This window comes from Poeciliopsis prolifica, unplaced genomic scaffold (assembly GCF_027474105.1).
Source record: "Poeciliopsis prolifica strain line A6 unplaced genomic scaffold, Auburn_PproV2 SCAFFOLD010, whole genome shotgun sequence".
NCBI classification, from domain to species: Eukaryota; Metazoa; Chordata; class Actinopteri; order Cyprinodontiformes; family Poeciliidae; genus Poeciliopsis; species Poeciliopsis prolifica.
The window spans coordinates 4,140,271-4,157,161 of NW_026562385.1; the positions used below are offsets into that span (position 1 = coordinate 4,140,271).

Below are 16,891 nucleotides of genomic sequence, written 5' to 3' on the forward strand. Positions count from 1 at the left end.
CTGTGTGCATAACTTCCCTGTGTATCAACCACGTGTCGTACAATAACAAAGGCAGCATGTGGCATTGTGTGGTTAGAGCAGCCCGGAAAACGACCACATTCCTGTCGGCTGGGCGACTGAATAGCAGAAACTACTAACCCTCCCCCGGTCCTGCCCCCTACAGTTTGCCTCCCCCCTCTTCTTTAAAACAGCCGCTGAGGATTGAGGGATGAGAAGACTTCCTCTTTAGAGAAGGCACATCTTTAATTTGAGCCTCTTCTCCTTCCACTTTTCTGACCAGATATCCATTTAAAGCCGACAGGCCGCCCTGGCGTTGGCATCCCTCTCCTTTGCTTTTCCTTTGCTTCTCCACTTCTCCTTGCCAGGCCACCCTGACTCCCTTTTTTTCCCCTCCTTCTTCTCATCTCTCTGCTCTGTTATTGATGGTGACACGCTGTCTGCCACTCTAGTGACCACACACATTCTCACACACAGTTATTCTTGACCTCCTTTACATCCTCGTACAGTTAGTTTCATTTAAAAGTTAGCTCTGGTGGATTTTTCCCTCCTTTTTTCCTCTTGTATCCTTGGAGGTGTAAGCCCAGAAGCTAGTTCCAATACAGCCGTAGTGCTTTCTTTGAGTTGCATTGTCAGTCGCAGAGAGAGTTTGGGACTGTGCCTCATGAACAAAGGCCCGTGCTCGCCTACGTGCACACACACATACACCCGCAGGAATTCTCTCTCCTCTCTCAAGTGAAGCATACGTTCAAATCCTCTTGTTTTTTTTGCTCTTCTTTGGAAGTTAGCTATTTCTGTGACATGCTCTCCGTTTCCTGTTCTCCTTTCTTATTCCTTCTTAGCTTCTTTCCACAAATTATTTTGTGTTCGACTGAGTCCGAGAGGCAGTCATGCAGCGAGTTTGATTAATAATTACAGAGTACACAGAATTGGGAACGGGAAAAAAATGCCTCTTTGTTGTTTGATGTCCAACATGAGAGAAACCAAAATTACTAGGAGACAGAACACTTTAAAGAGGAGAGAAACCCTGCACATTCCTTTCTGTATCCGCTGCTTTTGTTCCTGGGCTGTTTTGTTCTTTGCCTTCTGCTGTTGCTCTTCTAGTTTTCTTTATTGCTTTTAATTTTGGGAAACATTCTTCTCTTTAAAAAATGAAAATTTGCAAATGGTTATGCACACATAAAAGCTAAAGCATTGGATGTCCCTACATAGTTTGAATGTTCCAGGACCTTGCAAAAGTATCCACACTCGTTAAAGTCTTCTGTGTTTTCCCATCACAATCACAGTCTTACTCTACAAAATAGTCTACTAAAGGTTTACCAAAGTGTGGCGTGGATCTGTGTTCAGCCCCCTCAAGTCAATCCTTTGAAGACCCATCTTTCACAACAATTACAACTGCAAGTCTCTTGGGGTCCGTTCAAAAATAACACAAGCTCTGTCAGATTGGATGGAGAGTGGCAGTGAGGATGAATTTTTAAGTCTTGCTGCTAATTCTTAATTGCTTTCAGGTCTGGGTTCACTATTCTTTGTTCGAGCCATTCCTTTGTATCCTGGGCTTTATATTTAGGGCTGTCCTGCTGAAAGATGAACCTCATCTTTGATCTTAAACATTTTTCAGCTTCAAAGAAATTTAATTTTATTTTTAACTCCACCCATTTTTGGATTGATGGTCACCTTGCGGATGAAAAGTGTCCCTACAGCATGATGCTGCCACTGCCATGTTTCACTGTAGAGATAGTGTGTTCGGGTTGATGAGCAGTGTTACTTCTCCACCACGCATAAGATTTCCACCTTATCTGTGAGGTGGAAATCTTCTGAATCAATCCGGTTTGGAATTCCTTGCACTGGGTTACACACAGGGGAATTAAAGGCAAAGTCGGCTGAATACTTTACACCACACTTTTTGGGTGTGTATTTGTAAAAAGAAAAAAAAAAAGCTAAAACCGTCTAACATTTTCCTTTCACTTTCTAATTTTTAATTGGGATTCTGATTTTGTTGATATATTACAAAGGATATAAAAACCCAATAACATGTTGAAAAAGTGAACAAATTTAAGGGGTCTGAATACACACTGTACCTTACACACTCCATGAAAATACACACACACACTAGAAATTTCATACCCCGTCTTTTTAATGGCTGTTCTTCTAATGGGTTTAAATGGATCCCCCACTGGTCAGGATTCCTTCCCCCAGTTGTTCAGCTGTCCAGGGGGGGAATAATTATCCACACCTTTTTAGAGCGCTCACTTACAACAACAGGGAAGAAAGTGCACTGACACACAACTGGCATATGTTGCATCCAGTTCTTTATTTCACAACATGAAACAAAGAAAAGGAAGAATGCAAAACTGGTCATGCAGTGCTATCTGTAACGCTGACATATTTTTGCATCAGAATGAGGATCTGTGGGATTGTAACTCCGGGGAGCCGGTTGTGCATCATATCTGCTGCTTTATTGTAGTAAAACTGGATTGAATAGGCTTACTTGCAGGTTTCTGCCAGAGTGGTGTGGCGGACATCTCAAATACAAAGAAGTCCATTTAATCGGCCACACATAATTTTCTGACATGCATGATCCAGTAGAAGTAGTATTTTTTTACTGTCTAAGTCTAACTGAATGCACGAGTTCACCCTGCACTTTTTGTGTGACAGTCATAAACTGATGGATGTTCGTGTTGATTACAGGTTTGTAAAAATGGTTCGATGCATTTGGAATTTGATGCATTTCACTTTGCATGAATTTGCAAGAAGTGGCACTTTAGGAGCACATCAGAAAGGTTCAATATTTGAGCAGAAATTTAGGTTAATTGAAGGGCTGGAATTGACTATAGGTCTAGATGTGAGTATTTTAGCTCTGTGACTGACTGATCAGTCAAGGGTGCACTCTGCCATTTGCCCCGATGTCAGTTGGGGTAGAGTAAAAACTCGCCTCCCACGACCCGTGTTGGGAGGGAGGGTGGGGTTGTTAGAATGGAAACCGAAAAAAAACCCTTCCATTCCAACCTTTGCATCTACCTCTGTCATCCATCCGCCTCGACATCCGCCCTGTCCTCCACACACACACACACACTCCTGTGTTGTTAAGCTTGACAGCTGTTCAGTTGCTTCTGTATATGATGTCGAGGCTGGGCATGCTGGCTGCACTCTGACAGGTCTTGGTATGCTGCTGTCCCCCTCAGTATGCCTGTCAATCCTCTTCTACTTGCTCCTCTGTGACCTGACATTTGGCAGCTGTAATCACAAACCACCATGGAGGACACACACAAATTTATAGTGCACAATTGTAAGATAACTTAGGATCCATGCATTACCTATTAAGTTTACACTGAATTTATGTAAAACTTCAAATTAAACAAATAATGGAAATCAAGAAAATGTATAGTTAAGATTGTGTGCAGCAACATGTAATTTGACTTTTTAGCTTTTACATTTTTATTTTGACACCACTAAATGAAATTCATTCCCACCAGTTTGATAATTCATATCAATTTTAGACGTATAAAGTTGGTGGAAAAAGAATTGCCATTGTAAACGTAACAGGGAGTTTTACAGAGCGTTGACTCAAATGGGCTTAATGCAGAAGCACTTTTCAGATTTTTATTAGAGAAAACAAATTATGAAAACATTTTCCTCTTTACGGTTGAAAGAAACTTAAGGATTTTTATGTTCTAAATGGACTGTAAGATTTCTCCCAGATGGCAAGACGATAGAGGGGAGTTGTGATAGACTGTTTTCCTAAGCAAGATCGACTAAGTTCTGAAGTGGAAGCAGGTTGAGCCAGTAATTGGGATTCTGTTTAGATAAGAAATTTCCTCTTCAGAATGTTGTGCAAAAGCTTATCATAAAAACTTAAAAAGTCAGTGTATGTGTAGTGTGACCATGGCCTCTAAACTCCCTATATACATAAAACATATATGTTTTATATTAATACATTTAATTACTATATTGTCCATCAAAAATGAATAACAATCTTCCGTTCTTCATATTTAACTGCATAATTAAGGTTTTTCAGAGTTCCTTAACATGAGAAGTGGATCCTACCCTCTGCAAAGAGGGGAGGATCTTTCAAATTTATGTGTTCATAAATTTGAACACATTCAAATTTATGATAATCGATTGTACACTTTTGAGATCTGGAGTCGGCCTATTCTTCAGTTTATTATTTCTCTCTCCTCTTTTCTGCAGCTGATATTCTTTGCCTGGATGAAGTGTATTCATTCCTTTGTTCTCGTGCTTGCTTTGAAGAGAGATGGAGAGCCAGCTGGACAGGGCGAAACAGAGCCAAAGACAGCAGATCCAGCAGGCCGATTTGGCACTGGAGCAGTTCAAGAAGCAGGTGGAGCTCAGCTCTGAGAAGGTCTACACTGACATGAAACTCCAGGTCTGACACATAAATGTAATCCTCACCCTCGAATATAACTGGGATTTGGTCAGATGTGATTAGGTTTGGGCTTTTCGCCAGGAATGTTTGGAACAACAAAGGATGAATACATGGGAAATCAAGCACTTACGGTGCAGGATGTGGGACTGTTTCTGTTTTATAAGCCTAGAGAACTTTGTGCATTGCATAATGAACTGTTGGTCTTTTGCCAGAAGAGTAATCAAAAACACCAAATTAACATAAAGAAAAACGCTTTTTGCAACCTATTCAAGCCTAAAATATCATCTCAGTACAAAACATCAACAAACAGCAGCAAACACAGACATCCCCAAAGTTAACGTCACCAATCTTACGACTGGTTAACTGAGTAAGATATGCGTATATATATATATATATGTGTGTCTTTGTTGCTTAGCTCACGTGTCTGTTTATTCAATAATTTAGTTGTCAAAACAGTTTTTGAATTGAGAATATTGCTTGTTAAAAGCATATGGTTTTTGATTAAAATGAACAAACCCTGCAATTTACTTGATTAGGAATTTTAGGAATGCTATACAATACAAACTGAATATATTTTTAAGAGTTTTCACACATCACCACTAGTTGAACCAGTTAATCTTTTTAAATTCTTTCTGGGTTATTTATTTCATTCTGTGCTTTTATATATATATATACATATATATATAAAAAAAAACATTTCTGCAGTAAAATCATTCAACTCTCTTCACCTTTTAACTGCTTTACGCTCAGACAATCTATATGCAAGAGCCAAAAAACATAATCACCCTCTGGCCATTCGCTCTCGTTTGGTGAGCTTGTATAAATGAAATCAAATCAAATCCTACTCATTAAACTTGAATTTTTCCACTAACACTTAATGACCTGACAGGTTGTAAGTGGGCAGGACACCGGGTGCTCGGGTTCCAGTAGGGAACAGACCACGCACAATAAGCAGTTACGCTAATTAGTCCGGCAGCCGTGTCTTCCCATCAGGAGTCGGCGTTGCGTGGGCTGCTGTTTATTGGAAAAGTTTCCTGATCAATATGCACTCAGTGTACAACTTCTGATGCTGTCTACTGCTGTAGGCATTTTTTTGTTGTTGTTTTTGAACAAGTCGAGCTATGCCTTGTGCGGTCCTAAATGTTTTAAAATGTTCCGTGTTAAAGAGATTTGCAAGTTTTAGTTGCCGATTAGTGAAGTTTTTTCTCTTAATTATTGCATTTGGGGGCACTCTGGGCGTAGGAATATGAGAGACTGTGTGGGAGTCGAGTTTACGCTCGGAAATTTCTTGGGAAATTAAACAACCTTTGTTTCCCTGAGACTTAATTTAAAGAAATTAATTATGCCATCTTTTATTTTCCTCTCATTTTGTAAAGACCTGCCCCATTTGAGGTACAAATATTATTGGATGGATTCATCAGAGTTAGTTTTTTTCCAATAGGATTGCCTCAACATGAGTATTTTTAAATATTTGGACTAGGAGTCTTGGTTCCTCCTCTTGAATGCAGTACTTTTCCTTCTCCCTTCTGCTTCTGCTGCTCTCATCCTTCCATCCTCTCGCTTGCTCCTTCTTTTCCCATTGAGCCCCTGGCATCCCGATCTTCAATCTGACTTTATCCTCAGCCCACATCAAAGCCGTGGGAGCGCAGAGCAGTCTCCTCTGCATCCCTGTCATCTTCTCTCCCTCTTTCGCTCTTTCCTCCTCTTCCGCCTCCCCTCCCTGCTTGTGCATCTTCCTGCTAAGGCTTTAATGTTGTGGAAAGTACTTCAAAAGAAGTTTTTTACTCCTTTCTCATCCTCTCGTCATTCCTTTCATCGTCTTCGCCGTTTCTCTTTTTACAGATGGTGTGATATCTAAATGGATTATCTGCGTCACTCCTTTCTTTCTCTGTTTAAAAAAAATCTGCCTCTTCCATTCAGACTGCAGTTAAAGGAAAGATTCTGCCCTATTTTGATTTGAAAAGAAGATGTTGCTGTATAGAATAAAATCTGTGTTGTGTGGAGAGTTCAAAGAGGTTTTAGGATTCTAAACAGATTAATAAAGAACACATTCAGGATTTCGTTGGTCTTACAAGCAGCATAGTTGAGATGTGTCTGTAAATTACAGCTTCTGTTGTTATTTTTCATCACTTGAACAAAGAATAAAAATTGTTGGCTGTGAGAACGGTAGGATAAAAGGAGGTGATGGTGTTTACCATCACACTAAACACAAAGATTGCAATCTGACACTAGATTTGGGCTAACTTATATTTGTTTCACATTGAATGAATATGTTACTATAATTTGTAGCAGGATTAAACTGCATTTGACTAGATTACAATTCATAAATCACTCTGATTACTCCTTAAAATTTTACCTTACCTTCTCTATTATATTTTAGAAAGAGGTATTATTTAGAATTAATTGAGAAACGGTGCAAAAAATAATATTTCAAGTACAGATTGATGGAGAGCATCAGTAAAATAATGAATCTGATCTGCTGTTAGCTAGTATCTTAAAATGTGGAAAGAAAGATTAAGAAAAGAGAAACAAATAATCACATTTTTAAAGAAAAAGGTGAAAATTTAATAAATTGAAAATGAAAATCATATCTAAATATTCCTTTCGAAACTTGAAAAAGGAATAAGCTTTAAAAATCTAGGATCTATTATTAGCTTATATGGCTCTATGTAACAAGATGTTTTAAGTCCTCAGAGCCGCCTTTTCTATTTAAACATATTAAAGCTGTTTATATGTCTTCATATAAACAAAATCAATAATCACTAGCAGTTATCTAAAACTGAATAAAAACACATACAACCTAAAGAACACCAAGCATAGAAACCTAAAAACTATCAGAGGCTTGCTGATTTTTCTCAGTTACTGAAAAGAGAGATTCTGTGACCTAATTCTAGTTCTTACATCCAACTTTAAATGTAAAGGGTCAATTTAGGAAAGGAAATGCTTTCAGGCTTCAGAAACACTCAGAAGATTTTTAACTTCTGAATTTTCTGACATCTTCCTCAGCAGGTCAAACTAGATCCGAATCAATACTCCTGGCAGTTCTCAGCTTGTAAATTTATTTACATACCAGTCTTCATAATGTTTTCTATTAATAACATCCCTATTTCATATTAGATGTACAAATTAGTTCATGTTTGTTTTCTTTGTTAATCTTTAAGGGGTTTCTTTGTTTCTTTTTTTTAAAATCAAGTTGAGTAAACAAAAACTAACATTCTAGATTCTTGATTCTGTTGTTGAGTAGTTAACATTTCATTAAAACATTTTTTTTTAATTTATTCTCAGTACATTGGAAATCCTGAAGAAATAAGATTTAGAATTTTGTCTTTTGAGTGACACAGACTAGATTAGGAAATGTTAGGATTCAATATTCACATAGATTTCTTTATGGAGTCATGAGATTAAGCAATTTATGAATATTAATGAACTTAAATGTTATGTAACTCTGCTACATAGTAGTCATAGTGAATGCCACATGTTTTGCAATATTGTGAATTCTAGAGGATTTCATCCTCACAGGTTTAAAAAATGTTGAGTTTTTTTTTTGTCTTGTTGCTTCTTCTTGTTTCACCACCAGATGGAGAAGGTAGAGGAGGACTTGATCCGCTCCAAAACCCTAAGGGAGAACCAGGCCAAGGAGTTCTCTCTACAGCTTGATGCACTGAGAAAGAAATACGAGCAGCAGGTTTGTATGAGGCTGGAACTCTGCGTTCTTACTGGTTTTGTTCCAAATAGTAACATGTTGTGAGTGAAAGCTTAGCCTGTCAGGGCTGACATCTCTTTGGAATACTTTGCTCTTTCCTATCTGTTCTGCCGGATATTCCTCATGTTAAAGGACACGCTTTACATTACGCTTCGATTCCAACCCAATAAATATTTTTATCATGGCCTTTTGAACACTAATGCGGGCTGCATGGTTCATTTGTCATTTTATCTCTTTAGGTCGTTTTCAATTTAGAGTCGAGATAACATTTTAAAACACACTGACTGATGGAGAAACATATTTAATTTAACCATAGGATTGTATGTTATTTCACACAGCTGAATTAATTATTGAAGCCACGAAAAACACTCGAGACTAATTTGACATTTTCTCGTACATGCTGAAAATGCCAAAAAAAAAACCTGGGGCTTGACGAACATGTCTGGATAAGGATTAGAGTTTGTCTTGCCCCCACATTCAGTGCAGGGGAAGAAAAGGGGAATAAAAAAAATAGAAGCACAAATAGATTTTTTTTTACTATACAAATAGTTCTGGTTGGTTTGGTGTGGAACACCTGATTCAGTAACCATCTTTATTACATCTTCATGAAAAATTTTAATTGTTGGATGTTTTCTTTTTCCTTATTAAATAAATGGACTCAAATTAAAGTTTGGATTTTTGAATGTGAGATTATGCAATTGCAATGAACGGCATAGAGTGCTGCATTTGAATTTACTGGACTCATTCTGTAACACAATTATTGTTAAGTTTAAAAATAAACAATAATAATAGGCTTGCATTGCCCCATGGTGACATCTACAGTGTGACCATGTGATGCACCATAAGGGTGCACCACTAACTGCTGTAACGTCTCCATTTCCCTTCCGTGCCCACAGCGTGATTGCTTTCCAAGCACCAAACTGGCACCAAACCTGTGCATTAATAAGCATGCTAACTCTCATTTTCTGGCTAGATGGAGTTTACGCTGCGAGTAATTTGCGGTAGATTGATGTGAATGAAGGGGTATGAGGCCAGTGTTACTTCCAAGGAGAGGGGAAACCATTTCCTTACTAACATGTACCATGGCTGAACAGTTATGTTGAGTTGCATTAACCAGTTCTTAAAAAAAGAAAAGAAAAATGTTTAAACTCTGGAGAGTTGGTGGAAAATGCACATATTTTGACTGATATCAAACGATCCTGGTTTAGTTGTCTAAAAGTAAATATTGTTTCCCCCCAAACTCTGATTTGCTGCAACAAAGTAATGATTTTTATGTTGTATTTATATGATGATCATCATCTGCTGAGGAGGTGGAGCTGGGACGGCCAAACATCCCAGCTCAGGAACGCTTTTCTCTATAAGATGATTGATTTTAGCTCTCTGATGAGAGTTTTTCACATCAGTCAATGGAAATGCATTCAAATGGACAAGAACACTGTTTTATTATTTATGAATGCTATTTCATGTTAAAAAAAAATTCACATGAGCTTTTTGACACTTTCTTTGTGAGTTCCCAGTCTCTCAGGCCTGCATGTGTGTGTTGTTGCTTCCACTCCAGAAAGATTGGTGTCACAAGATTGAAGGGGTCATGGTGCTGGAGTCCGTTCGGAGAAGCAAATTCCCTCCAGGGCGGCTTTCGTGATACTTTTAAGTGGAGAAATAGATCAGAGGGGAGCTGTTGGCCAGCTGACCCTCCACGCTGTCAGGCACGGTTTCTGGATCTAGCTTAAATTCAGAGCGGTCTTATAGCTGGTCTGGAGCCGAGAGCTTAACACTCAGGGGAAATGCTTTACAGCTTTACTCTTCATGTGTCAGACTAACGCATTAAATGAAGAAGAAATCTAGTTTATATACGTATAAGTAGATGGAACATGTCTCTAGTCACTCTCTTTGGAATTCTCTGTCCATCAAACCCTATAATGAAGAGAAGACGGTTGCCTTTTTTCCATTTCAGAATTTAACTCCAGCCATTTTTCCGCTTGAGACCAGTCTTGTCTGTCCTCCTCAGAGCAGAAGAAGCCCTTTTACCTCACTGTCCAATCTCAATTTGCACCCCATAATTCTCTGGAGCTCCAAATTGTGCCATAACTGACTCACTGTTTCCTAGAAAACTGCCACGTTGGTCCCTTTAAGAACCGCAGCATCCTGTACTGCATGTGTCATGCGTAATGTCACATCCAGGCTCGGTTTCTGGATCTAGCTTAAATTCAGCGGGAATGCTCTCTGTTTACTTCTCTCCTCTAATTATTGATTTCACATTTTATCAATTTTGCCCTTTTCTGTGATCCAGGATACCCATGTTATGAACTCTATCATTCTTTGTCAAAGTTTGATAGAGTTCCTCCAACAGAAATCGAATGATTTCTGTGAGGCAGCATATTCTGAATGGATTTGCAGGTGTGTCATGTCTGAATGAGTTGTTAGTAGAGCTGATACATTTTATCTGTTGGGTTTTCTATAGTATGAACATCACCAGTAGCAGCAGAAAAAGAAGATCTTCATATTTTAGCTTTCCTTTTATTTCCTCATTTTAAAGCCAGTTGTTTCCGAAGCATATGTTTTAATAGTTTGTGTTTTATTTGAAGGAATAAAAGGCGAAACAAAAAATGCAACATATCCAACAGACTGTCAGAATACACTTTCACCTATAAGCCTCTTAGTATTGACCTTTCTCTCAGGATGTCTGGCAAAACTAGAGTGCCATTCAGAAGCTTACGTGAATTCATCATGGCTGGGTGGCTATTTTCTGGAAGAGTCTAGAATTGGATTTCACCTTTTTGTGTGTCAGGATAAGTAAGGAAAAACATTTGCATTTCCAGACTTAATTCCATGATTTTTGTCAAAATGTTGTCCTTCCTTCTTTTCTTCTTTGAGTATTTATGAGCATTTGTCTTTAATTTTGTCCTCATTATTTAATGCTCATTTTCTTTCCTTCTTCTTTTCCTTTTGTTATGACTTTTATCCCTCTTTTTGTCTTCTCCTTCCATCCTTTGTATCTTCTTGGTGATGCATTTGTTAATTTATTGCATCATTTGTATTTCTTCTTTACATTTTCCTGTTTCCCTCGCTTTGTTTTGTGCCCTACCTCCTCCTTATCTGTTTCCTTTGTTGTCCTGATTTCTTTTCTTTCTTCCTTTTGTTTTATTCTTAATTTTGTTTAGATGCTTTTGTTCCTTCTGTGTGTGGTACTTCCCTTCGAACTGCATTTCTATCCACCGCCATGTCTTTCTTTTCTCTTCCGTTTCTGGTCCTGCAGGTATTATGTACTAACACTGCTAACAACACATGTCTGACATTAAATTATGATGAATGTTTGTATGGAGTTTTGAAATGGTCATATAAAATGCATAAGAATCAGTTTTAGGGTAAAGAGTTCAATGTTTTTGGGTTTCAGCAGTTTGTCTTAACTGTTTTTTTGTTTTTTTTTTTGGTTGACTGACATTATGAATTACAAGTCAACTTTGGTCATTTCAAAAAAGAAAGAATTGAGTGTACAAGCTTCTTTTTCTAGTGACGTTCTGGCTGAATATTTTAGCCCTTGTTGCCAAAAATGGTAGTACCCATTTAAATTAGTTAGTATGTTGGCACAGACTCTTCCTTTTTAGCAAAAGTCCTCAGTTTCTACAGAGCTGAATTCTGGGCCACTCCAGAAGCTTAATATTTTTTTGCTGTGTGTGTTTGAGATTATTGAGTTGTCAATTTTGGGCAAAGTTTTTGAATTTTGAGATGATTGAATGCAAACCTCTGAAAGTCATTGTCGAGCAAAATCAGATGATTAAATATTTGGATGCCTACTTGAGCATTTATATGGCCATGCCTACTTTTTAAAGTTGAAATCCAGCTTCCTGGAGATATTTCCTCTTCCATTGCCCACTCTGAATAGTGCTTGGTGTCCACAGCCAGTGCCATGGACAGAGCAGACATCGGGCACAGAGGCTGTCGATCTTCGCTCCTCTGGTTGGCCAGGTAGGGTGCCGTCATGCACAATGTGTGTGGATTAGCTTCAAAGCAGGGAGGCTAGTGGGCCCCGGGCCCCTGCTGTCCTTTCAGGGCTTGGGCTGGGCCAGAGCGGCGGGACGATGTGGGGGTTGCTTGTCCCTCACTCCACCACAGGGGAGTGGGAACGGAGTATGGGAAAGGCTTGGGAGCTTCACCGGCCCGGCCTTCACATCCCAGCAGGTGACTCCTCTTACAGCTCAGCTACAAAACGGACTTGCTTCAACTGACAGAATGATTAAACCTTGAAAAATGAAAGCTTTTTGTCCCATTAGAAGCATTTTCCTCTACGACACTGTGACGTTATGGATTGAAGTTTTTGCCAGACTTAAATCTTCAGGATATTTATGTTTCAAACTATTCCATTTGTAATATTTTCATGAATCTTTCCTCTTGAATGTTGGATTTCACCCTCAAGGTGGATAAACATCCACACAAATATTATCTTTTAAACTTTGAAATTGAAACTGTCACAGAGTGACTGTCAAAAATCATTAAGCGTCTTCCTCTCAAACTTTCGTACTTTTTCGGATTATAATAATCATCATACTCTTTGGCTAAGCCGATTTTCACATTCTGTCAAGCGCATAGCATGGGGCATGGTGGTTACTGCCGCCAGATGGCTAACCCCTTCTTACATAGCAAAAACCGACGACCCTTTCATATGCCGACCTCAGAATGAGACGAATGAGACCAGTCACAAGGGAGAGACTTGGACATTAAGGGCCAGTCCCTACAATTAGCAGTGGGAGGTTTGAGGGTTGGAGGTGTGGGGAGCAGGATAGATGTAAACACGTCACATTATGTTTTTGTGTCTGATGATGTGAGAATGCACAAAAACTTTCCGCTTTCTTTAAAAAAAAAAAAAATGTTCTACCGCATCCCTTCTAATCTTGCTTAATTAGCCCGGCACTCTGGTTGGATGAAAGTGTTGGTGGAAACGGGACGATGAAGATAAAGAAAAACGTACATGGACAAGTTGTCATGACGACAAGGTTTGGAGCGCGTGTGTTGGCTGATGAAGTCTCTTTTTGCCGGCTTGTCCAATCAGATGGCAGAGCAGCACGCACAGCACGAGCAGGAGAGGACGCGGCTACAGCAGCAACACAGCGCGGAAAAGGACAACCTGGTCCAGGAGCACCAGCGGGAGGCGAGCAGCCTGGAGAGGCAGGCCAGGGCCACCCTGCAACAGAACCAACAGCACGCCCAGGAGTGGAGGAAGCACGATGCCCAGGTAGGGGGTCTCGACAGATCAACCTTCACAGGCGCAGACCCACACACACACACCAACACATGCTGACCCACCGCTCTCCCGTGGATAACCATTTTGCTTTTCGCCCATTGACGTTGTCCTGGGGTTTCAAAAGCACAGCGGGTTGAGACACTTTTTAACTTGAAGCAAGGCACGTTCTTACTCTGGGTGTGAATAATTTTTCTGATTGCTGCGAATTTCGTGCGAGAATTTTAAATGTGGATGTGCGAACAGAAAAATACTTATAAATGATGGCGAGCTTTGGTAAAAATGAAGAGAAAACTAAAGGAAACTAGGCAAAACTAAGGAAACGCAAGAAGTCTAAGTTTCAATGTTAGTTTCCAAGTGTTTGATTACCAGAGCAAGTTTCTAGAAGCCACTATAAAGGTTTAAAACACTAAAGTTATCAATTATCTATACAACCAAGCTTTCTTGTGTTTTTATTTTTAAATCTACACTTTTAGACGCCCTGGTGAGCTTTCCGATCTGCATGCGAAGTGTATCTATTTTACAGGGCTTTGTCTTCTCACCGCTGGAAGTCGTCTCTCTCCGGAAAGCGTAGTTTATTCTCTTATTACAGCATTTTTTTTCACAATGACTTGTATGAATTCTTTATCTGAATCAATGGACGTGTCAGACATTGAGGGGGCTATTCTTTTCCGATTTACCCCAAAACCAGCATATCTTCAGCCTAAACCCCTCCACTGGGTTCTCCAGCCTGGGTTATAGATTGAGCTCTGTACGAAGCTATTTGATAGACCAGCCCCCAACCGGGATTGTTTTTTGACTTGTCAGGCTTCATGGAGAAATTAATTTTGTCAGCATGGAAAATTTTTATTTATTGGACATTGGCTGGAAGACGGTAATTTGAGAAAGCACTTGGGATGACACTTTTGGCAAAAACTGCTTAATTAGTTTGCACTTTTTTTTTAGATGAAAGTAAAAAAAAAAGAGTTAAACAGAACAATCTTTATTAAATTTGTATATTTTTTTGTTACTTTTTTTTCAAGAAATTGTTTCTTAACAGAAAAAACATTTAAGCATTAAATACTTTGTCGCTCCCTATTCGTCTACAGCTGATTGAAACACCTAAGCATTAGCAAACAAATTTAATGCTTAATAGGTGAAGCCATCCAGAAGTGCCAAAGTAATATATTTCCATAGATTTTCCGAAAAAGTAATTAAAAAATCTTGTTTCTTTTCATGATTTGATAGTTTTGAGAAGCTTTGTTTTCGCGGTATGTAAAAGTAGGACCCAATTGTGAGAATTTGATTTCTGGAGATGCCGTCTCCAGAAATCACAGGACCACAGGACATGACTGCTCCCAACCCACAGCTCCGCTCATGTCAAAGTGGCTTGACAGATCTTGGCATCTGACGACGTTGGGGAGGAGGGTGGACTGAAAACAAAGTTCCCCCAATCCTCATTTCATATTCTCAGTTCCTGTTGTTCCCCGTTCAGCAGTTTAAAGAAGCAATGTGACGGCTTTCTAATGTCGCAGTGTCAAAATCAACGTTTCAGGCCAGGAAAAGAAGGAATATACTATGACAATTTCTCTGACACTGACAACTACAGATTGGGTGAAGACATTTTTTAGTATAATATTTGCATGCAGAGTGTTTTTCAGCCAGTTAAGACATTGCAAGGGTTGTTTTGCATCATTTTAACTCTGGTTCAGATAGACAAAGCTGTAGTCTCAGCTTGTCCTCATGCTTAATAAGTCTAAACTTGGCAAAAAAGGAGAACAGCCAACTTCAGTGACTCTCACCCAGGATGAGTAATAGCTGCTCATCTCCTGGTTGTGGCAAGACTCTTAATAAACAGCATTCCTGGCTCCCGGCTTGTGTTTGAGCAGGAGAGCGGATGTGTCGTCGCAGCAGCTGGAGGGAAGAGCTAAAAAATTTGAACAGGGACACGACTTCATCCCACCAGACTGCGTCAGTCAGCGAACTGTGCTGCAACTCATTAGAAAGGCTGCATCACCCATCTGTTGGTCGCTTGGGGTTTCTACATCATTTAGCACGCTGCTAAATGTACACAAATATATCCTTTCTTCCTATTTATTGTCCAGAGCTTAATTAGAGTTGTAATTTAGGGTTCCGGTTTATAATTTTGATGGACATTGACCTCTTCTTAGCTCAGAAAATTAGGTTTGCGTAAGCATGGACTCTAACAGTGGTAAACACCTTGTTTTAAACTTTTCTAAAGTGTGATAAGGAGATTTCAATCCTTAGTCCGTAATGATGTGATACCTTGGCGCCTGCAGCCTGCTGTGTGCGTTTCTGTTAGCTGATTAATGCCCCCCAGAGGATGAAGTGGTGCCTTAATTTGTTTCAGTGATCTAACACCAGCATGCGTTCCTGACTCCTGATTTTAACCCCAATCCATTTCATATTTTTCCCTTTTTTTGTTTTGTTTTTGTTTTTTCCGTTAGGGCAAACACCCAAACAATAAGTTGGCTTACTCATAAAGCTTTTTGAAATTAAAATTAAAAATGATTTCTACTCCAAAAAAGAAGAGACGATCTCCTTGAGGGGTTTTTACAAACTCATAAAAAGTCTGAAATATGTCCAGGTTTTCTCTTCTTGGTCAACATTTACAGTTGGTTACATTCATAATTTGTGTGTTTCTTCATTTGCTTGTTCCAAAATGTCACTGGAGGCAGCATTGATTGTGGTTCGTTTTTTAAGCAATTCCAATGTCTTTCCCACAGGGTTTGGACGCTTTTGCAGTTTGTTTAGGGAATAAACATGGACTGATCCTTTACCAGCTCAGTTATCACAGAAAACTTTATGCAACAAAATTAGGCTTGAAAATAGGACTCTGGCCATATGATGCCAACTTTATTATTTTTAACATGCTTATTTTTATGACCTTTACATCTTTAGCAAAATTGTTACTTTCCCCGAAAAGCGTGTTTGTGTCAACTCCTACTCTTGTCGACTGCCCTCCGGTGGAAGATCAAAGTTGAATATGGATACGAACACCTATGAAGACGCAGAGCTTTAATTGATTATGGAATTGTTTTTTTTTTTAATTCTTGGATAGAAAAAAAATGTTTTAATATGTATATCAATTTATATAATTGTGTGTGTGTATCAGTTTATTTTTAACAGATTTCAGAATCATAATATTAAGACGTTTGATTAAATCATACTAGTTAGCCAAAAAGGTAGCAATGATTATCACTGAAATCCTGATTATATTTACAATCTAATTGTTTTTTTTCAAAAATAATTTAATTCAAAAAATAAAGTATAAAAAAGTATAAAACTAAAAATAATGTGGCATGTGAAGTAGTCAAAAACACATGAATAATAACTCATTTAAATTATGACAACCCAAAGCAGTGCCGTCTGGACACCATCCAGCAGTCCACATTGTGCCATTCACCCTTCCTTTTCTCCCCCCAGTTCCTATTAAACAAATTATATCTTCTAAAAAAATGCACTGTGGCAAGCAGAAGGTGTGTTTGCCCTGCAACGGTACCGCAGCTAGGTAACATTGATGAAAAATCAATGAATGTATCTGCTGGATCTGATGAGCACAGACTTATTA

The 16,891-nt window shown here is 38.9% G+C and overlaps 1 protein-coding gene across 3 annotated transcripts in view; it reads left to right on the forward strand.

Moving 5' to 3' along the window:
• The window catches only part of cep112 (centrosomal protein 112), a 105,245-nt gene that overhangs the window by 43,269 nt on the left and 45,085 nt on the right, over positions 1-16,891 (forward strand). For all 3 annotated transcript variants that reach the window (XM_055035640.1, XM_055035642.1, XM_055035641.1), the window contains 3 exons: positions 4,246-4,381; positions 7,959-8,066; positions 13,132-13,314. In XM_055035640.1, coding sequence (XP_054891615.1) covers positions 4,246-4,381; positions 7,959-8,066; positions 13,132-13,314 — 427 coding nt within the window. The remainder of the gene's footprint in view (positions 1-4,245; positions 4,382-7,958; positions 8,067-13,131; positions 13,315-16,891) is intronic.